Genomic DNA, 23389 nt, shown 5'->3' with positions numbered 1-23389 from the left:
TGTCTCCATTTTGTTTAGTTCTTTTTCTGGAACTTTGTTCTGTTCTTTTATTTGGGACATATTTCTTTGTCTCCTCATTTTGGCTGCCTCCCTCTGCTTCTTTCTATGTATTAGGTAGGGCTGCTGTGCCTCCCTGTCTTAGTAGAGTGGCCTTATGTAGTAGGTGTCCTAGGGGACCCAGTGGTGCAGTCTCCCTGGTCACCAGAGCCAGGTGCTCCAGGTGTGTCCCTTGTGTGGGTTGTGTGTGCCCTCCTGTTGTTGAGCCTTTGTTGGTGTTTGCACATCAGTGGAAGTTATTGACTCTCAGGCTGATTGCTTGTGAGGACTAGAGTGGAGGAACTATTATGCCAGGTCTGACCATACAGAGCAGGGTTCACTTTAGCAGGGTTCTGGTGCCTGCCCAGTCTTCCCTTTGGGTGTTTTGTCCTTGGGGGCAGCTGGGTGATGCTCTGGCTTGGTCTGAAGCTGGCCACCAGGTGTGCCAACCCTGGGGCCTCCTGGAAAGGACCCACTGCAGGCCAAGTTTAGCTATATCCTGTGTTCTTCCCAGGATTACCTGGTCTGATCTACAAAGGATTTCTGCAGATGGCTGCCACATGTACTGGGCTTAGAGGTTCCTTGAGAGATCAATCTGTGAATTGAGGGTGGCTGTTGCTAATTCTGGACTTAGGGCTGCCCAGTCAGAGGTACGGAACATGCCAGAGCCAGATGCTTCTTCTTTGGGTGTGTGAACCTTTGAGAGATTTTATAAAAGTCTGTAGTATGATCTGTCAGATTGTTTGTACGGACAGCCACTGGAAGCAGCTTGGGTGTGCTTGAAAGTTGGGTGGGTTGGGGTCTCTAGGAATCACTAGGGTGGGGCAGATGAAAGGTGGTATCTAGTTTGATGGATACTCAGATGTGGCATCTTCCTGCATGCAGGGAGGGGGGGGCGGGCTCAACAAAGAAACAGTGGCTTCCACCAGCTTCTCCGTTTGGGAAAAAGCTGGCCCTCCAGCCTTTGCACTGAAGCCAGGCAAGTCAGTTCTTCCCTGTATGGCCCTGGCACATTTTGAGCCACTGCCCGAGTGCTGGAGCTCAGGGTGACTGAGTTCGTCAGTGAGTGAATCCATACGTGGTCAAATTAAAAGGAGCTCCTGGGACTCCAGCAACCCTCTGTCTCACTCAGCCACAAAATCCTCTAGTTTTCACAACCATAAGTTGGAGACTCTTTCCTCGGCACTGAAACCCTGGGCCGGGGAATCCTGGTATGGGTCTGGGACCCCTTGCTCCTCCAGGGGTTACCTCCACAGCTGAGATATTTCTCCTGATTTTTAATGGTCACACCTGGGAGTGGGACCAGCCTGTTTCATGTCTCTGCCCCTTCTACCAGTTTTGAGGTCTCTTCTTCTGTATGTCCGTAGTTGTAGGGCTTTGGTTCAGCTAGACTTAAGGTGATTCTCAGTGACGATGTTCTGTAGTTCAGTTGTAGTTGATGTGGTCCTGAAAGGAGGTGAGCACAGCATTCACTTTCTCTCCCAGCTTGACCAGAAATCTATTCCAATTTGTATTTTTTAATCTCTTCACCTTCAGCCAGCTCCCAACTCCCCTCCCCTCTGGCAACAATTAGTTTCTTCTTTGTATCTATGAATCTGTTTCTGTTTTGTTTGTACTCCAGCTCTCTTAGGTTGCTATTTGTATACTATAGCTGTATCAATTCTTTTTTTTTAATTTATTGGGGTGACGATTGTTTTATTTTCAATTAATTTCTATTTTTAGTGTTTTTTTTCTGAGTAGTCAATAGTTATTAAGTGATTGCTGTGTATTAACCGCAACCTGTTTCAACTCTGCCTTCCCCATTACTTAAATTTTCTTTTCCTCTAATACCTCCAATTGTAGTAACAGGTATAGCATAGTCTTCATGTTTTAAAAAACAAACTATTGGAAAACTTGTGCATGCCATGCCATGTAATTGATGTGGAAGAAGTTCATGATTTTAAAGGAATAAGGTTGAGCCCACAGACTGAATATTTAGTGTAGTTACCACACTGGTATAAAATATTTTCTTGGTATTATAACCACTTTCAGTTTATAAGACACTCTCATTCTCTACTGGGAGCATAACCTCCATCCATCCATGGACAGTAGTGTCTATGGTTATGCTGCCGGTTTGACAGTGGTGAAAACCAAGGCTTGAAGCTCCTAAGTGTCATTTTTAGGCTCTGGAACTCACTGAACCATGTGGTCATCTCCAGCAGATCTGGGCTGAAGTCCCAGCTCTAGTAATCACCTGGGCACACGTAGGACCACATCCACCTCACCATCCACCCTCTGAAGAAACGTGAGCAGAACTCATCTCATTTAAACCTTCTTCCTACACCTCTTTGTCATCCTTCTCTAAGTGATTCTTCAGAGGCCTTAGAGGGGTCTCAGGGACCAAGACAAGGGTACCCTACTCATAATGTGACTTCCCATATAGAAGCCATGAAGAGGCTGCTATATTTTGTTACTAACCATGCTCCCCTTACTGTCCCCCTGCCCCTTTTAGAGAGATGGGACCGTGTCACCACCACAACCAAGAAGCCAGGAACGACCAGAGCTCCGGCAAAGCCTGCAGGTAACACACTGCTCTGAGGAGGACAATGAAGAAAGACCCACGGAGCTCCCTCTGGGGTAGTAGAGTGTCCAGTTGCGCTACCCACAGTTTTAAGCCCTGTGTTGGCAATGCCAACCACAACATTTACCACAACATTGGGTTTAACTTAATAGAGTATGTAGCTGGCCAATCACTGTGACTTCTGTGGTTTTTTTCTTTTTCTTTTTTTTTAAAGTCCTGCTACAGAACATTTTCAGAGAAACATGCATTTGGATTTTCTCCCCTTTCAACCATTTCACATTCCAAAATCAGGGAAGATGTCATTGTTTAGGTCTTATGAAACCCATCAAACATTCCTTTAGACAGAAGGAGCATTTTGGAATGGCATTTATTTTACAGTGTCATCTTTCAGTGAAGGATTTTGGAACTCAATGCTTCTTTGCGCCTCTTTCTGGAGTTGTTTTAACCTTTGTCCCGATGGGCCATTTTACTATGCGGACATCTTCACTTGATGGAAATAAAAACTTAGCCTTGGGGAGAGGGGGGGATGAACTCACTGCTCCCGTCTGGCAACTTGTCTCTAGTATTTAGGAGCATGCTACCTTGTTTCCCTGAAAATAAGACCTAGCCGGACCATCAGCTCTAATGTGTCTTTTGGAGCAAAAACTAATATAAGACCCAGTCTTATATTATGTTAGATAAGACCCGGTCTTATATTATAGTAAAATAAGACTGGGTCTTATGTTAATTTTTGCTCCAAAAGTCACATTAGAGCTGATGGTCCGGCTAGGTCTTATTTTCAGGGAAATAGGGTACCATGTTCCTTGACGAGGAGCTACCTTTCTTCTGAAGAGACAGTCTTGACCCAAGAGAGAGTTACTACTGCTTTATGATTTGCCCTCGTGTCTTCACATTTGTACCCTCAAAGGGCTTTGTGTGTGTGTGACCATGCAGCCTCCCTCTTGATTGTCCAGGTTCTGGACTCTATGCAGCTGGTTTTGATTCTTGGGTTAGTATCTATAATCAGTGAGTATACTGTGGTCTGACTGCTGGCCTAAGCAAAATATATATATATATAGGAGTGTACATTAATTCAAAATTGGTAATATACTGCAAAGGCAGAAAGCAGTAACTTGCTGCATCCAATTTAAGTTTTTGTTTGTTTGTTTGTTTCCTTGCCTTAACCCATTGATTGCACTGATGAACTGGGCTCATGGATGTCGTTGCTTTGCTTTTTTTGGGATCTTGTATCCACTTGTTAATCAGTTGGCTATTTCTTTTTTGTTTTGGGGCCCACTGACGGTAGTGGTTTTGACTTGGATGCTGCTTTTGGTGATCAAGATGGTGGCTGCAGTAAATTGGCGTGGCAGAGCTGGGGACATTCAAGGCACAGGAGAGCCTAAATCAGTGGTTCTGATCTTTTTTCATCTTAGGATTCCCCAAATTATTGAGGATCTCAAGGGATTGTGGTTACGTGGGTCACATCGATCAATATTTATCATTTCCCCCCATGGAGCTCCCTCTGGTGTGGTGCCCAAGTGTACTACCTGTAGTTTAACCATTTGACTTTCTCTTTTATGAAGCAAATGATTTTGACTTGGCTGATGCCTTGGATGATCAAAATGATCGAGATGGTGGCCACAGGAAACCGAGTACTGGAGGAGGAGGTAAGTTGTAGCTGTTTTGAAAGCACTGGCCACCTCTGTGGCTCCCTGGTTGGGTTGTAGCTCATTAACTACAACAGAGCCACTCCTGGCCTGGCAGAGCTGGGGACATCCAATGCACAGGCGAACCTAAAACAGTCATTCTCAAACTTTTTTGTCTCAGGGTTCCCCAAATTATTGAGGATCTCAAGGGGTTTTGGCTGTGTGGGTCACATCTATCAAAACTTTCATCTTTGAACTTAAAACTGAAAAAAATAAGATTTATTAAATAAAAATGAACAATAAACGCATACATGTTAACATAATAGCATATTTTTATGAGAAATAACTGCTTGGTAAGACAAAAACAGAATTTAGTGAGAAGCTATTTTTGTACATTTGTGCAAATTTCTACTCTATGTTAGTGGAAGAGCTAAACTCTGACATCTGCTTCTGGATTCAGTTGTTGTGACGTGTGTTAATGGTTGAACTCTATGAAGGAAATCTGGCCTCATATAGCTATGCAGCTGGGAAAGGGAGGAACATTTTAATAGATTTTTCAGATCATTGTGAACATTCTTTGATAAGACACTAAAAACTCAATCGGTGGTGGTTTTCTTGCACGTTAACTGCAGTGTGGAATGTGAAACTGTATCAATGAAATTTCCATACTTGATTTCATTAAACCCTACCGGACTCTATTGCACTTTTTTGTTTTGAAAAGAAATTATATTTATTATAGGGAACATATACAGCAAAACAGAGCTGGAAGGTGGTACAGGTGGAAGATATGGAAAAACTTTAACAAGCTGCCCAAACATGGCTTCCTGCTTTGGAAGCAAGTGATTTGTTTCTTCCCTCAGCTGCCTTTCCTGATTCAAGGAAGCCTGCTCCTTGCAGTGCTGGGCCCAGGGAGCCCCATTTTCCAATGTTCTTTTCCTGGGAGTTTGGGAAAGGTTGTATAGTTGTCAGGGTTTCAAGATATAGAAGATAGTATGGAGAAGGGAAGGATAGTACAGTCTTTTGTTCCAATGTCATCCCCAACCCCTTCCCTCAGTATTTATTGAGGTCAAAGAGTCAAACCCCATTGAATTGGGGCAACTTAGGCAGCAGTATGCTGAGCAATGAGGCTGCATTGATGTGGAAATGAGCAGCATCAAACTTGGTGTAGAAGCTGGCTAGGAAATAGGTGCTTCAGAAGCACCTTCAATGGAACTTTTACCCATTCGTGATTTTGTATATTGTACATTTGTCATTTGGAAAAATATTGGTGCACTGAGGTCTTTTGAACTTCCAAATAATGCCCCATGTCATTATGCAGTACCCAAAATTCACATTTGTTAATATTACCACTCCTCTCATTAGAAAGAGTCTTTAAGTATTCAGAAGCTGTTAAGCTCACAGCAGTAGTTATAGACTTTTTTAAATTTTAATTTTTGTTTGAAATCTTAGCCATGACAACAAATACTGCCAGTGGTTTTAAGTGACAGCCTGATTTCATTCATTTTTCAGAGAGAACATCAGTGAAATATTCAAGCTGCCACAACCATAGTTTGCTCATCATTCATTTTTTTCCAGTAAAGGTGGTCTTACACGACAAGTAATAGCTTGTACAACTCAGAACTGAAACAGTCACCCAAATGCTCTTTTGAATCAACTGTAGTACTTTGGAGTGCAACACAAATGCTTTAAGCATACTTTTGTTTCATAACACAGAATATTAAAAGGTGTGTACTCCATAGTTGAATTTCAATAAAATTAATCACTCTTTTTCCTTGTGTTAGTTTTTTATTGCTGCATAACAAAAGATCCCAAACTTAGTGAGTTAAGACAACACACATCCATTATCTCACAATTTCCTTTGGTGGGGAGTTCAGCTGAGTTTCCTGTTCGGTGTCGACAAGGTCTGGGGTCTCATCTGGGGTTGGGTTCTCTACCAAGGTCACATAGTTGTTGGCAGAGTACATTCCTTGCAGTTGTGGAACTAATAGCTGTTTGTGTCTCCAAGAGCAGCAGGAAAGAGACGGGGAGGGTGGGAGACAAAAACTAAAGGTTGCTTCTAGGGTCGGAACTCAGGGAAGGTCTCAACCCTATTTTAAGTCAGGCCCATCCAGGACAATCTCCCAAATGGGTTTGGTAACTTAATTACATGTGAAAAATCCCTTCAACTTTTGTCATGCAATATAAACTAATCATGGGAGTAATAGCCATCCTATTCGTGGTCCTGCTCACACTCAAAGTAATGGATATTATACAGGGTGTGTACAATAGTGGGAGGGAATCTTGGGGCTGTTTCAGAATTTTGCCTACCATTCATCAAGGACACTCTTAAGTGGCAGTCATTTTCTGGGGGTGTCGGGCAACATTAACACAAGTTTCTTGTCACTGAAAACTGTTTTTTTGGCATTGAAATGCATTTTTTTCCTCCAGGTTTTTCAGACAAGGATCTCGAAGATGTATTAGGTGGTGGTGACTACAAACCTGACAAGGGTAGAGGTAGGAGCATTGATCTGTCCAAACACCTTATTGTATTAAAAATGTGATTATGTGGCCAATAGTTTGATCCATTCTTAGCCTCTGGGAAATAAGAGGAGGTTCCCAGCCATCCCTGCTTGTAACTTGGGGTTCACTTGGAATGATGTGGGCTGTGCAGCTCAAGGGGGGGATGTTTATAATCCATTTTGGAAAAGCCACACATTTCCTCTGATGTTCCTTAAGCCAGGCTGCTGTGGGGGTTAATGTCTCCATACTAGGAGAAGCCATTTGCCAAGACAGCACCAATTACAGTGACTGAGGGTCAAGGGACTCATTCAGAACAGCTCCCCACCTGGGGAGGCTGTCACCCTTGGGACGGGAGAAGCAAGACTCGTTGTGACAAGCATTTTTTAAAGAGACCCATCGCAAGTCAGACATCTTTAAAAATATCTTTTTATTTTCATATAGTTTAATACCCATAGGAAGTTGTAAAAATTGTTCAGGAGTATTCCTGTGTACCTGTCACCTAGTTTCCCCAGATAATGATATCTTACATAACCACAGTACATTGTCAAAACTGGGAAGCTGATATTGGTACAATACTGCTATTAAGTCAAGTACAGACCTTATTTAAATTTCATGAGATTTTGCCTGCACTCGAGTGTGTGTGTGTTCACATAGGTCTGCCAAATTTTATCACGTGTAGCTTTGAGTAACCATGAGCACAGTTGGGTAGCAGAATGCAGAACTGTTCCGTCACAAGGGAACTGTCTCATTCTGGCCTTTCAGAGTCACATCCTCCCCCAAAGCCAGATATTTTTAGTTTTCCAAATGCCAAAGATATAAACCTTTTATTATAATATACGAGGTCAGACAATTAAGTTTGCGAACTCATCCTAGAAAAAGTGCTACATACCTCATTGCTGAATATCACTATGGTCACCTTTGAGGTACTCCCCTTGGGAAGCTATGCACTGACACCAGCGCCTAGTCCACCCTTCAAAGCAATTTTGGAACTCGTTTTCTGGAATGGCCATCAGAGCTGTCATCGTATTACCCTTGATGTCCTGAATGTCATCAAAATGTCTTCCTTTCAGTATTTCCTTTATCTTCGGGTAAAGAAAGAAGTCATTGGGGGCCAGATCAGGTGAGTAGGGAGGGTGTTCCAATACAGTTATTTGTTTCCTGGCTAAAAGCTCCCTCACAGACAGTGCCGTGTGAGCTGGTGCATTGTCGTGATGCAAGAGCCATGAATTGTTGGTGAAAAGTTCAGGTCATCCAACTTTTTCACGTAGTCTTTTCAGCATTTCCAAATAGTAAACTTGGTGAATGGTTTGTTCAGTTGGTACAAATTCATAACGAATAATCCCTCCGATATCAAAAAATGTTAGCAACATCATTGCAACAAGTTCGCGAACTTAATTGGCAGACTTCATATGTCAAGATCTGATCCTAATATGGAAAGAATGTTAGCCAGATGGGTGTTTTTATTTTATTTTATTGGGGGAATATTGGGGAACAGTGTGTTTCTCCAGGGCCCATCAGCTCCAAGTCGTTGTCCTTAAATCTAGTTGTGGAGGGCGCAGCTCAGCTCCAAGTCCAGTCACCGTTTTCAGTCTTTAGTTCCAGGGGGCACAGCCCACCACCCCATGTGGGAATTTAACCAGCAATCTTGTTGTTGAGAGCTCCTGCTCTAACCAACTGAGCCATCCGGCCTGCTCTCCAGAGTCTCAGTGGCAACTCATTGTCTTTAATCCAGTTGTGGAGGGTGCAGCTCACCGGCCTATGTGGGAATTGAACCAGCAACCCTGTTGTTCAGAGCCTGTGCTCTAACCACCTGATCCATCCGCAGCCCCAAGCCAGACTTGATATGACAAAGCAGGTTATGGTTTTAATTTGATTTTTCCTTGCAGTTGTCACCTGTTATGGTGCATTGCTGTGATCGTAACTTGTGGTTATGACATAAGTGGTTGTAGTTGTAACTATCGTGATGGTAACCTGTTCTAATGGTAAGTTCTGGTTGTAGCATTTTGTGGTTGTAACCTGTTTAGATGGTAAGTTGTGGTAATCAGTGTAACAAGTGATGAGTGTATGTGGTTGTAACCCTGCCACACTCCCTGCAATCCTGGCTGTGGTAGTAGCATTTGCTCCTTTTTTGCAGGAACTGTGCCTTTCATATGGGAACAGTGTTCTCCCTAATGAAAGGATACTGTAGTCAAATCTGTCCTTCAAAACACCTCTCCAAACAGTGTTATCTTGAGTAAAAAGCTCTAAAGCCCTCTAAATGAAACTTGCTGGTGTCAGGAGAACATGGAACATTTAAAGGGCAAACCCAGCAAATTAGCCAATTACTCCTGGGTGACAAATGGTATTTCCAGATGGGGAGATGAGGACAGTAGCAGTTTATGTACGCATGCACATGAATGAAAGTCTGAATGACATGTCAGGGGGGTTCCTTACTAAAAGTCATGCTTTAACAAGGAGGAAGTGTTAGGAAATTCTTTAATTAGGCTCATATTTGAACTTCTCTTGTAAAGAATAATCAATTTTTAGCTTAAGTTATACCCTCTGTCTTTATAGATGTCAGTAAAAGAAGATAAAAGGGGTCCCAGAAAAGAATACAAATGTGAAAATGAAAAGTGGTTGTGATAAGGACACAGTGCAATTCTCAGACACTGTCCTATGTGCCAACATGCTAATGCCATGAGTGAAGATAAAACATCACCTTTAAATAAATGATGATCGTCAGCATAAAAACAATCGTAATTCATACATTTTCCAACCTTGGGTCTTAAGCACACAGACTCAACTATAGTTTTGGAGTGTCTTTCTGAAACAATATGTTATCTGTTATATATTTTTTTCTCAAGAAAACATTTTTGCTGGCCTTGTAGGAGCCTCATATTTTGTCTGTAGGTGACAGTGACAGTCTCTTGTCAACAGGTTGCATCTGTTATCTCACCTCACACCTCCCTATTAAATCCCTGACAAGTTGACTGGTTGATGGCTTGCTGAGGATAAAGGAGCTGCTGGCTCTCCCTATTCACTTGCCACTGAGATTGCCACATTAACTGACAGTGCTACAACTCGTGTAGGTCCCCTGTAGCAGCTGCAGTAGAGTTGCTGGTTTTCATGGCCTGTCCACCCCTCCCCAGTTGAACCAGCTTCTGAGGGAAGGGGAAATGAAGGCAACCCTGCGGAAGAAGGCCACAGACACCAGCTGTTCTCATTGGAACTAATCTGTTTCCTGAAATGGCTGTCTGCTTATCCAGGGTTATAGTTGCTTTTTGAGGAAATGATTTGTTGACCTCACCCCCTCATGCTGGAAGTCCTCTCCCCTAATATCTTTTGAATCTAGAATATTCCTTCTCTTTGCCCCTTCTGAGGCCCAGACCCACATCACCTCCACTTGGGTCATTACCTTCATGTCTTAACTGATCTCCTGGCTCCAGTTTGTCCTCCATGCAGCTGCCAGAGAGAACCATCAGGAATATGAAACTGATCTCCTCATACCTGTATAATAATGAAAAGATTTTTTAATGAAAGTTAAAAAAACGAGCATAAGAGTTGAACAGGTACGTCACAGAGGAAGTTATATGAAGATGTTCAAATTCGTTTTTCATTAAGAAAATGCAAGTTAAAACCACACTGAGATACCACGACACACCCACCAGAATGGCTAAAATTAGACTGACAACACCAAATGTTGCTGTGGGTGTGGAGCAACTGAAACTCTCGTACATTGTTGGTGGGAAGGTAAAGTTTCTTGTAAAACTGAGCGTAGACCTCCCTGATGTCCCAGCAATTTCACACTTATTCAACAGAAATGAGAGCTTACGTTTTTAAAAAAAAGACGTAAAAGAATGCTCACGGCAGCTTTATTTATAATAGTGAAACAAAACAAAACAAAACTGGGAATAGCCCAACTATCAATAGGAGAATCATTAGATAGACAATTTGCGATATATTTATATATTCATACAATGGAATGAATTACTGATACACATAAAAACATGGATAAACATCATTGTACTGAGTCAAGGAAGCCAAGGAAATAAAAGAGTACATACTGCAGGAGCCCAAGCCTATGAAGTTGTAATACTTGCAAACTAATCTTCAATGTTACACATGAGGTCCATGGCTTCTGGGCTGGGACACGGACAGGGAGTGATTGGGCAGGAACACGAGTGAACTTCCTGGGGGGTTGATCACATTCTGTATTTTGGCAGGTGTATTCATCTGCCAAGACTTACCAAATGGTACGCGTGAGATTTGTGTATTTTACTATACGTAAATTTTGCCTTATAAAAGGAATCATAAGCAAATGTGGAACCCTAGGTAACAATATGTTGAGGGGTGACATGAAGTGATGTTTGCATCACAAAAATAAGAAAGAGGTGGATAGACAAGATGATAATGCAAATAATGCAAAATGTTCACTATAAAACCAGGGTATGTATATGACTTTGGTATATAGTGCTTTCAACTTTTTTTAATGTTTGAAAAGTTTCTTATGTAAATGCTGGGGAAATTTTTTTTAAAGTCTCTTTAATGACTTCCCACTGCCTGTAAGATAAGTTAAGCTCCTTAGCTTGCTGCGGTATCTTTCTGCCCTAGACCACTAGGTTCCTTTCATCTCCAAACATGCAAATGGACTGGGCCTTTACATGCCACTTTTCTGTCTGAAATGACTTTCTTCCACCAAATGAATTCCCACTCATTCCTCAGAGAATGCTAAGCTACCCACCCTTTAAGAGACACCTCAAAGATTGCCTCCTCTCTGGAGGCTCCTCACCTCTCTGGCCCTCTTCCCTCTGCCCCAGTTTGGCCCTGTGTCACAGCATCCATCTCTTGCCTCTGGGTTCTCCTACTTCCTCTCACCCCTGCTGGTACAGGGTAGCCCTTATCACAACGGCCACACTTGAGTCATGTATGGGGTCAGACAATGAAGTCCGCGAACTCATCCTAGAAAAAGTGCTACATCCCTCATTGCTGAATATCATTACTGTCACCTTCGAAGTACTCCCCGTGGGAAGCTATGCACCGACGCCAGTGCCTATTCCACGCTTCAAAGCAGTTTTGGAACTCTTTTTCTGGAATGGCTGTCAGAGCTGTCGTCGTATTACCCTTGATGTCCTGAATGTCATCCAAATGTCTTCCATTCAATATTTCCTTTATCTTCTGGTAAAGAAAGAAGTCATTGCGGGGGGGGGGGGGTCAGATCAGGTGAGTAGGGAGGGTGTTCCAATACAGTTATTTGTTTCCTGGCTACAAACTCCCTCACAGACAGTGCCGTGTGAGCTGGTGCATTGTCGTGATGCAAGAGCCATGCATTGTTGGCGAACAGTTCAGGTCGTTTTTGTCTAACTTTTTCACGCAGCCTTTTCAGCACTTCCAAATAGTAAACTTGGTTCACTGTTTGTCCAGTTGGTACAAATACATAATGAATAATCCCTCTGATATCAAAAAAGGTGAGCAACATCGTTGGAACAAGGTTGTGAACTTAATTGTCAGACCTCTTGTATCTTTTTCACTCCTGCTAGATTTGGCTTCCTGAAGGCAGGCACCCTTTTCCTTGGTATCCCTGGCACCCCCAGTGAAAGTGCTGAAATGAGGGGGGTTGGGATGGAACATACACCTGGCTTTGCTTTCTACCCTGTCATGTCCACCTCCCCATGAAGGGAAAGGTGAGGCATTTGATTGGCTAGGCTGATGACCCTCTGGGCCACATTAGTGATGGAGTCATGGCATGAAATGGTTTCTGTTGGTCCCTGAAGGGAGTGAGGGAGCCTGGGGCGCTCCATGTAGCTGTCTGGCTGTGTGTACACTCTTAGAATATGTGGACTCTGGACTCTGTGATCTGGTCTGTAAACCCAGCTTTCCCCAGGTACGCTCCAGGGTGATTTGTGAGAGGGGAGAAGAGAAATAGCAGGAAGCTTCCATCTGGCTTCAGGCCATATTTTCTAACTCAGTACACAGAAGCCTTGACCTTGAGGTTGCTGGTGTACTTGTCTGGCCCATTCATAAAATGAATGCCTTCCCTGATCTTCCCCTGAGTCTTTCAATGTTCTCAATTGTTAAAGGACCTGGAGGGAAAGAGGGGTGTCATTATCACCCCACTGGCATGTTGGTCAGAAAACTCTTGATAAGTTGACCCATGGTATCAATAGGGGATGAGAGAAGGGCTGGGTCAGGGGAAGAGAGTTGGTCAGGCAAGGAGCAGAAAGGGACAGGCCATTGCTCACGCTTTCCCTTCTCCAAAGCGCCTTTGCACCCTCAGGGACAGTCTTGCTTCTGCTCTCCTTAAAGATCATTCTGGGGCAGCAGCATTTCATTGCCCTGACTGAATATTTTCCCCCCTGCCTGTTCTCACTGGACCTGCCCTGAACTGCTGGGTCTGTTCAAAGCTAGCATTTCAGGGACCAGCTCGTTCAAGTGGCAGCCCTGGGGATGGGTCTCTGCAGGGAGGGCTTTTCTTCTTTAAGTCCAAACCCTCCCTGCATTGCCAAGAACACCAGAAAGAGAAGAGGCCCCCCACCCCGAACTTCTCCTTGGCGATCTAAAGGTGAAAGTTGGTGCTCGCTTCGGCAGCACATATACTAAAGGTGAAAGTTGATTTGTAGCACCCAGCCCTCCACTGCATTGATGCCCTTTTTTTGGGTCAGCACTTCCTGCCTCTGGGTCTAGTAGCCTGCGTGCTGGGTTCACTCTGTTACAGGCTGCCGTTTGCAACTACTTTGGGCTCATGGGGCAGAAAATACTATATCATTTTTTCAGTCAGAAAATTTAAAGTTAGAATCAAATTGGGCATCTTTTTACTCCCAGATGGCACATTTTCAGGCCAAAAGCATGTAGTTCTTAAAAACTGAGGCAAGAATCAAAATCCATGCGTTTAAAGAGATAGATACAAACATTTTCTTTCACATGTGTCTGGGTCTCGCATATTGGCTGTGTGAAGATGTCCCCTGGTGTGTGGCATGAACGCCATCACCTTTAGTTCCCAGAGTTAAATGAGAAGATGTTCTTGGCTGTGATCAGCTAGGTGACTGTCACCTTAAGTGCTGTCTCCCTCCAAATGCAGCCTAGGCTCAGCAGACTGCTTTCTGCCTTTGAATTGCTGTTTTATTTCTCTCCTAATACCACACATGGGAAGCCTTGCTTAGGCCTCTGTGCTTTCTCCCTGTCTGGAACCGCAAGTCGTCTGGACTTGTCTAGGCCCCCAGGAGGCCTTACTGAGTTATTTGTAAGAATCTTTTTATTGTGGTATGATATACATAAAGTTGACCATTTCAATCATTTTAAAATTAATTTTTATTAAATTTGTTGGGGTGACAGTGGTTAGTAAAATTGTATAGGTTTCAATTGTACAATTCTGTAATACATCATCTATAAATCCCATTGTGTGTTCACCATCCAGAGTCAGTTCTCCTTCCATCACCATGTATTTGACCCCCTTTACCCTTTTCTACCACCCCCCACACACCCTTCTTTCCCTCAGGTAACTACCGTACTGTTGTCTGTGTCTATGAGTTTTTGTCTTGTTCATTCGTTGCTTTCAGTTTTATATCCCACATAAGAGTGAAACTATATGCTTCTCCACTTTTTCTGTCTGACTTATTTCACTTAGTGTGATAATCTCAAGATCCATCCATGTTGTTGCAAATGGCACTATTTCATCTTTTCTTATGACTGAGTAATATTCCATTGTATATATGTACTACATCTTCTTTATCCAATCATCTATTGAAGGACACTTCTGTTGTATGTCTTGGCCACTGTGAATAATGCTGCAGTAAACATAGGGGTACATATATCTTTACGAATAAATATTTTCAGAGTTTGGGGTAGATACCCAGAAGAGGGAATGCTGGGTCGTATGGTAATTCTATTCTTAATTTTTTACTGTTTTCAATAGTGGCTGTACCAATTTACATTCCCACCAACAGTGTATGAGGGTTCCTTTTTCTCCGCAGCCTGTCCAACACTTATTATTACTTGTCTTGTTGATGATAGCCATTCTAACAGGTGTGAAGTGATATCTCATTGTGGTTTTGATTTGCATTTCCCTAATACCTAGTGAAGTTGAGCCTTTTTCATATGTCTATTGGCCATTTGTATGTCCTCTTTGGAGAAATGTCTCTTCAGGTCCTCTGCCCATTTTTAAATTGGATTGTTTGTTTTCTGTTGTTGAGTTTCTTGTATATTTTGGGTATTAGCCCCTTATCGGAGGCACTCTTTGCAAAAACCTTCTCCCATTCAGTTGGTTGCCTCTTTATTTTGTCGATGGTTTCTTTTGCTGTGCAGAAGCTTTTAAGTTTCATATAGTCCCATTCGTTTATTTTAACTTTTACTTCCATTGCCTTTGGAGTCAAATTCATAAAATGCTCTTTGAACCCAAGGTCCATAAGTTTAGTACCTATGTTTTCTTCTATGCAGTTTATTGTGTCAGGTCTCATGCTTAAGTCTTTGATCCATTTTAAATTAATTTTGGTACATGGTGGCAGATAGCAGTCCAGTTTCATTCTTTTGCACGTGGCTATCCAATTTTCCCAGCACCATTTATTGAAGAGGCTTTCTTTTCTCCATTGTATGTTTTTGGCTCCTTTGTCAATAATTATCTTCCATATATATGTGGGCATTTCAACCATTTTTAAGTGTACATTTCAGTGGAATTAAGTACATTCACAGTATTGTGCAACCATTGTTATCCATTTACAGAACTTTTCCAAACTTAAACTCTGTACTGATGAAGCAGTTATGCCCCATTCTTCCTTATCCCCAGTCTCTAATAGCCACATTCATTCTACTTTCTGTCTCTGTGAATTTGACTATTTTAGGTACCTCATATAAGTGAACTCATACAGTATTTGTCCTTTTGTGTCTGGCTTTTTTCACTTAGCATAATGTTGTCAGGGTTCACCCATGTTGTAGCTTGGATCAGCATTTCTTTTTTGGCTGAGTAGTATTCCATTGTATGGACAGAACACATCATTTTTAATCCATTCTCCCTACTGGGTCTTTGAAGAAAACATTTCTCTTCCATTTTTGCTGTATTTATAGTCATTATCTCAAAGTATCTGGGTCCTCTCATGATCCCTTACAAGCTATTAAGTTAATCTCATGTAACAGGGAATCGAGTCTCAACGGGAACATAAGCGTGGCAAAAGAGCTGAAGTGAAAGGGCTTACTTACCCTAGAAATATTGGCTGAAACCCATCAGACATCCACTGGCTACTTGGTGACCACCGACTCCCCCAGGTGGTCTGCCCAGCTGTGGGCACAGTGAAACGAGTTGGGGCCTTCCATCAGGAACTGAAAAGTTAGGGATTTGCCCCCAGATAGCCCAAATTCCCTCTGAATAGCCCTTTCTAGATCTCTCATGTATATGTGTCTCTAACTTAATTCTTTGCACCTGTTTCCATATTTTTTTAAGCTTTCATACTGTGAAGAAATAAGTTGTCTCAGATGTGAGGAAAAGCTTTCTGGTCCTAGTGTTCGAGAGCGTGAAGAGACCCACTTGCTCCCTCGTAGCCCCTGGCCCTGACACACATATGCACATGGTCATGTGTGCATGCATATGGGCGCACGTGCAGGCATGCACATACACATGTGCCCACATACCCAGGAGTGTAACATGAACATAGGGGCTTTCTCCAAGATAACTTTTTTGGTATCTTGAGAGCTTAGCATAGGAAGGTGGGGTTGCAGGGCTCTGTGTCAGATTGGGGCAGGGCACCTGTTAGGTTACTGAGAGGGTGAGCATTCTCATTCTTAGGTGGGTGGATGGAGGACATCCTGGCCTTGGAGACTTTCTAGAACAGTGAGCAATGGCATCCCCAGTGGTTAGCCCAGGCAGTCACGTTCTGGCCAATTTTTTCAGTTCCATTTGACTTTGTAACCATGGGTCATTTGAAGCAAGTCTTTTCCCCTCTTTGTTTACTCATTTTTTACATTTTTTTTATTTTATTTTGCATTTCTGCTGCCACTTTTAAAAAACATAATGAAAATCAATTTAAAAAATGTAAAAGATCCAGCTATGGCCGGAAGTGTTCTGGAATACTTACAAAAGTCCTTAAGTGTTTGAATATCCCCCCCTAGCAATTCTAGATATCATCTTCCCACATGACTCTCCATGCCCTTGGTAAATCAGATGTGTCAGGTACTCACTGTGAGCCCGGGGCTGTACTGTTTTCAGAAAGAGCAAACGTGTGCATTGCATCCCTGTCTCCCAGCAATGTGGCTGTGTAGGGCTCAAGACTGATGTGTATATGTATGTGTGCGTCATTGTCTTTTGTATTTGAATATGCTGAGGATACAACACTTCTGTTGACAACAGGGCTTATTTACGACTTCCTCACTGAGGTAATACCACTGTTCTACAGTGTTCCCTGTAGCTTCAGTGGTCACTAAGCTATAGGAGTCTTCATAGGTATGGGAAGTCTCTATAGCTATGGTGGTTGCTATAGCTACAGTGATTGCTAAAGCTACAGCAGTAGCTATAGCTATGGCAGTCTCCATAGTTTCAGGGGTTCCTAAAGCTACAGTGGCAGTTTCTATAGCTATGACAGTCACTATTGCTATGACAGTGGTCCCTAGAGTTCCAGCATCCCATTTAGCTATATGTATAGGTGTCTGTGCTCAAAGTGAATTGCAGTATGAGATATGCTGTATAGGCAAATTGCTAGTGCAATAGAGGGCTATTCCAGTCTCTTTAGTATATAATTGTGAACTCAGAAGGTAGCTCTGCATACGAAACACTGTCCTTGAAAATGAAGATCCTGCCAGTGACCTGTGAAATAGCCTTTTCGAGCTGTCTTCCGGTTGTGGAAAAATACAGGTGGATAGATTTGCATGGGGCTTGCATATTTTAAACATTTTATAAATTATATTGAAAAATACTTGTTTATTGTTTCACCATCTAGGAAGAATCACCAGTAATCCTTTGGAGTATATGCTTGTAGTACTTTTTCTATTCATAGCTCTACATCGTAAATATTTGTGTTTATTTTTATAAAAATAGGATCATGCTACCTTTTTAAAAGCCATTTTAATTCAATAATACCCTGAATATCTTTGTCATTAAAGAGTACTCTAAAATATGATGTCGATGACTGCATAATATTGTTATACCATAATTTATTTAACCAGCCCCTATTTTTGTACAGAGACGTTATTTCCTCCAGCTTTTTACTACTGTACACAGTGCTGCATTGAACATCCTCATAGCACAATAAACAAAAGCTTAATTGTTTGTCAGATAAATTCCTAGAAGTTGAATTGCTGGGTCACAGGAGGTATAAATTTATAAAGATGCAACTCTTCAAGTGTACTGCCAAATGGTTGTACCAGCGTCTGTTTCCACCACTAACAAGCAAACAGGTGTTTGTTTGCTCATATGCTCTCCTCCCCTGGCTACTACAGTTTTGTAATCTTTGCAAATTTGATCAGGCAAAATGCTATCCTGTTTCAAAAATTTGCATAACTTTGAATCCAAGAGAGGTGAAACACTTCCCATCTCTATGTCTTCTTAGATACTTTTAATATATCGTGTGAATTACCTGTTCACATCCATTGCCCATTTTTCTACTGGAATCATTATCTTTTCTCACTGATTTGTAAGGAGTCCTTTTACATTAGGGATTATTATTAACTCCTCTTCATATATTCCAAAAACATTTTATTTACCCATCCATCAATTGATAGACCTTTGGGTTGTTTCCACCTTTTGGCTCTTATGAATAATACTGCAATGAAATGAATATACAAATTTTTGTGTGGGCATATGTTTTCAATTCTCTCGGGTATACATATCTAGAACTAGAGCTGTTAGGTCATGTGGTAATGCTCTGTGTTGAAATTTTTGAGGAACTGCCTACCTGTTTTCCACAGAAGTTGGACAATTTTATATTCCCATCAATAGTATGTGAGGGTTCCAATTTCTCCACATCATTGCCAACACTTTTACCTTTTTTATTTTTATTATTATAGGCATCCTAATGCACGTAAAGCGGTATCTCATTGTGGTTTTGATTTGCATTTCCCTCATGACTAATGACGTTAAGCATCTCTTCTTGTGCTAATTGGCCATTTGTATGTCTCTTTGGAAAAATGTCTATTCATATCCTTTGTCCATTTTAAAATTTTTATTACTGAGCTGTAGACATTCTTTATATATTCTCAATACAAGTCCCTTATCAGGTATACAATTTGCAAATGTTTTCCTCCATTCTGTGGTTTTGTCTTTCCACTTTTTTTTTTAAATTAAAGTTTATTGGGGTGACAATAAAAACCACAATAAGATATCACCTCACCTCAGTTAGAATGGCTATCATCAACAAGACAAATAGTAACAAGTGTTGGAGAGGCTGTGGAGAAAAAGGAACCCTCATACACTGTTGGTGGGAATGCAGATTGGTGCAGCCGTTATGGAAGGCAGTGTGGAGGTTCCTCAAAAAATTACGCATAGAATTACCATATGACCCAGCAATCCCTCTCCTGGGTATCTACCCAAAAATCTGAAAACTTTTATACATAAAGACAGGTGTGCTCCAGTGTCCTTTCCACTTTCTTGATGTCCATTCAAGCACAAAAGTTTTTAATTTTGATGAAGTCCAATTTATCCATTTTCTTTTCTTTTGTTGCTTGTGCTTTTAGTACTGAAGTTTTTACTTTCAATATAATGTTTTCCATTTTGAGTTTCTGGATTTAGGGTCGTTTAGATTCCTTAACCTGAGACAATGTAAATGTTGTCCTGCATTTTCTTATAGTGCTTGTATGGCTTCATCTATTTTATATTTATTGAGAACTTGGTTCCACAGATGGTATTGGATTAGATACATTTATTTTATGCCACTGGTTCATCAGTTGTCCCTGTACCATGTGTTACACAGCATGCATTTAAAGGACTGGGTTCAGCCTGTGCTCAGAGGAAGTGAACAGAGCTTAGTTGTGAAACGAAGACCAAAGCCATGACGTTGGCTTTGCTAACTCCAATGGCAGGTCTATGTGCTGACTTCAGTTCAAGTTCATGCAACTAGAAGGGATGGAAGAATCTAGAATGACTGGCTTTTTATTGTCCAGTTGTTTTTTAGCCTCATGGTATTTCTAGTTCTCATGCCCTTCTGAGCAATGAGTTGCTTACAGGATGCGATCACTTTTTTTTGAAGGGAAAGAAATGACATTTTTTTTGGTCATCTTAGGATAATGCTTCCGTACAACTACAGATTGTCTGATAGTCAGGAATTCCTAGAGACATGAAGTATTGAGCTTTTGAGTCTTTTTGGCAGCCTGGGAGAGTGCCAGACCTCTGTGTAAGCCCCCAGAGGAACAGTATGCAGGGGTGGTCCTAGTTACCTTTCACGTAAAACCCTCTTAACCCAGCCACCATTCAAGTTGCTGTGAATCCTCATGACCAATTAATAAGGAAAGTGAGACTTGTGAGTACTCAGCTTCATTGTACCTTGAGGTGAAAGAAAGAAGAGTAGGTTGAATTAGCCCTGTCTGGAAATCTAGTGACATGAACAGGTCAGAAGAGGAGATCTGTGAAGGGGCTTACCCCTCCAGCGCAACAGGGAGTACCACTGATGGGCCTACACAGTTGGACTCCAAACCCTCACAAGTGGCCTTGCTGCTGACGTGTTAATGTACAGGGGGACTCCTGTCCCTCCTTCTCCAATAGCAGTGATTGTGTGTTGTTGTTTTTTAAATGCCGTTGTTCCTTGTTTTATAAATAACTATTCATATCCAATCACAGATCTCTATAAAATGCATTTAACCCAAGGATTCAGCCCCAGGTGGGAACATAGCAAACCTCTTTTTCTCCCTCCCCTCCTGACTCTAACAAAAAAATAGACTTTATTTTTCAGAGAACTTTGAGGTTCACAGCAAAACTGAGCATAATGCACAGAGTTCCCATACCCCCCGCTCTCCCACCCCCACAGTCTCCCCCATTACCAACATCTCTTACTAGACAGAGGACATATGTTACAATCCAGGAATCTACATTCCCTCAGACTCTTTGATTGGTGAAGGAAATGTTCATTGCCTCCAACATCCCAGGGCGGTTTCCCCTAATAATCCTGGGCTTTGGGAACACAGTCACCCTCCATTAATGAGCGTTATGCCATGAGAAGAGGATGACATGAAGGGAGTGCTCAAGGCTAATTAATATCCTGAAATGGCACCACTTGCTTGTCAGGGGGCTGCTGTCTGGGGAAGTGTTTGTGTGCGCATGCGCTATGAAATTTTATCACATGCATAGATTCCTGCGACCACCATCACAGTCAAGATAAAGGACAGTTCTGTCACCACAAGGATCACAGCCAGCACCCTCCCTAACTCCTGTCAACCAGTATTCTCTTCTCCATCTCTGTTATTTCAGAACCTTTTGAATTTAAAAATCCTGGGTAAGGAATTGTCAACCTGCATTTGTTATTGTTCCAAGAAGAACTTCAGGTCTATGCCAAGATGGAAGTGGAAGCCCTTACAAATTCTTAATTATGACTTAATCCTGTAGCGTATCAGAAGGATGCTGTGTATGTACCTAAATTACATGAACAGAAACATCTAGATTTGAAGAAAAACATACAAAGCACTAAGCACAGGAGGAAAGTAAAGTGAAATATTAACCATAAATCTCACTGGCTGGTGAGATAAATTATTTTTATGCTGGCCTTTCATCTTTTTTTAAAACAAAGTTTTACATAAGCATATTTCTCGAATCAGATAAAGAATAAATACTTCTTACAGGAAATACTAGATACGTGGGGCACAGACTGCCCTCATTCACAAGTCAGGCTCACCTGGCACAGGCCCAGCTCCGCCACCTGCCGGCAAGTCCCTCACCTGCAAGCTTCTGCTCCCTCCCCTGTAAGGTGGGGATGCCGGGTGACCTGTCCCACTGGATTGCAAAGAGATTCAGTGGAGTACTGTGCACAGAGAGCCAGGATATCACAAATGCTCAATGTGCAGTGACTGTCATTTTGGGGGCTCATGGGCTCACAGCGGACACTAAGTGCTTTTGTCCTTTTTCCAGGTGATGGCCGGTATGGCAGCAATGACGAGCCTGAAGCCGGTGGGTTTGAGTCCCAAGGTTTCTGTTGGAAGCACCAGGAGACCTAGTGCTGGCCTGCTCTCGTCTCAGAGTTGGCCTTCCAGACCTTCCCCTGAATGTTTCTGGTAGAGAACCCTGAGGCTAACAGCAGAGGGATGAAGTCACTTACAGGCATTATGCATGAAAATATGGATCCCTGGGGAGGTGGCCCCACTGGAAGCCCCCTGACCTGAGACCTAGAGACCTATGTGGGACTCAGTTAAAGAGGGACTGCACCATTTCCTTGTCCACCTTTTAAACTTGTCAAAATGGAAGTCCTTATAGAAAATGAGAAGCACTTGGCAAATCCAAGGGGGCACTGTGTCATTTGAACCCCTTAGATACGTACAAGTGGCGTAGTCCTCTCATACTGGCCTGAGGGTGCTGGGCATTGGAGCAAGCTTAACTCAGTGCCTGAGCCGATCCTTGGGGTGCTCTTTGCTTGACTTTACTTCTTATTTCTCCCACCCTCTCCTTTGCCCAGGAATGTCACCGGAGACCGGCACCATTGCCGGTGTGGCCAGTGCCCTGGCCATGGCCCTGATCGGTGCCGTCTCCAGCTACATCTCCTACCAGCAGAAGAAGTTCTGCTTCCGCATTCAGCGTAAGTGGACCTGCCCTGTGGCCTGTTGTGGCTGTGCCCACAGCTGTTTCATTCCCCCAACTCCTGGATATGAACAAATGGTCAAGGTCTTCGGAGGGAAGGGGGCAGAAACATGAGCAAGTTGAGATTCAGGTCCATTCCACAGCCTTCCTGAGAGCAACTCCAGAGAAGACTTTCCGGGGACGGGGGAGGTGGAGTTGCACTTTGGGAAATCCTTGGGGATGCAACGGAAGTGTAAACCAGCCTGGAAGAGAGGATGGGGCTGGACAAAATGACCTTGGTCTCCCAAGGGTTCCAGTTCCCAGAAGCCGGGGGCAGAGCCCATGACCTTTGTGATGTTTCCTTGTAATCAAACGAGAGACCGGGGAATTTCCATATGGCCTCAGATCTCACCCAAAGGAATTTGGGGCCTTCAGAGGCTCTGGATCAACAGCTCCCTCTCATGCTGCCAGTTTCCTCAGGAGCAGAAGGCAGCAAGCTGTGGGCATCGCTAAGACCCAGCAGGCAGCCTGTTGGGTAAGCCAGCACCCCTCCCCGCCCTTTCAGGTCCCATGAAGTCACTGCCCCGGTTCCCCTGCACCTCCAACCATGAGTCAGAACAATCTTAAAATATATAGAATGATGAATTGTTTTACAGGAGTAGGAATGCAAGAGAGAATAGAGTGTGGTTTTGCCCCCCATCCACCCATGTGAGATTTGTGAAAGCTAGGTTGCTTCCATTTCATGCCGTAGCTGTGAATCTAGAAGATGTGGATAAATTGCAGAGTTACATGTGAAATCCTATCTTGGAAGCTGGCAGGTATCCCATGCTGGGAACCCTGTAGGGGTGCTGTTGGGGGTGAACTGAAAGACCACACTGGCTCATTTTAGAAGCACAGTGTTTAATTTTTTAATGTGTCACTGTTTGCTGAGAGTGTATCTCTACTTTAAGGCTGGAGATTTTTAGTTCAAGTGACAGAACATGTCTCAGTGGTAGTTCCCCTCTTTCTTGAAGTTGAGGT

General features: G+C 42.7%; 1 protein-coding gene across 2 annotated transcripts in view; it reads left to right on the top strand.

The window, feature by feature from the left end:
- CD99L2 (CD99 molecule like 2) overlaps window positions 1–23389 on the top strand; it is an 89778-nt gene that overhangs the window by 57656 nt on the left and 8733 nt on the right. For both annotated transcript variants that reach the window (XM_019753512.2, XM_019753513.2), the window contains exons 3-7: window positions 2528–2596; window positions 4159–4242; window positions 6649–6714; window positions 21728–21766; window positions 22269–22388. In XM_019753512.2, the coding sequence (XP_019609071.2) occupies window positions 2528–2596; window positions 4159–4242; window positions 6649–6714; window positions 21728–21766; window positions 22269–22388 (378 nt within the window). The remainder of the gene's footprint in view (window positions 1–2527; window positions 2597–4158; window positions 4243–6648; window positions 6715–21727; window positions 21767–22268; window positions 22389–23389) is intronic.

Source organism: Rhinolophus sinicus, chromosome X (assembly GCF_036562045.2).
Source record: "Rhinolophus sinicus isolate RSC01 chromosome X, ASM3656204v1, whole genome shotgun sequence".
NCBI classification, from domain to species: Eukaryota; Metazoa; Chordata; class Mammalia; order Chiroptera; family Rhinolophidae; genus Rhinolophus; species Rhinolophus sinicus.
Note: the sequence above shows the minus strand (reverse complement) of the source record. Positions and strands in the feature narration are given on the sequence as shown.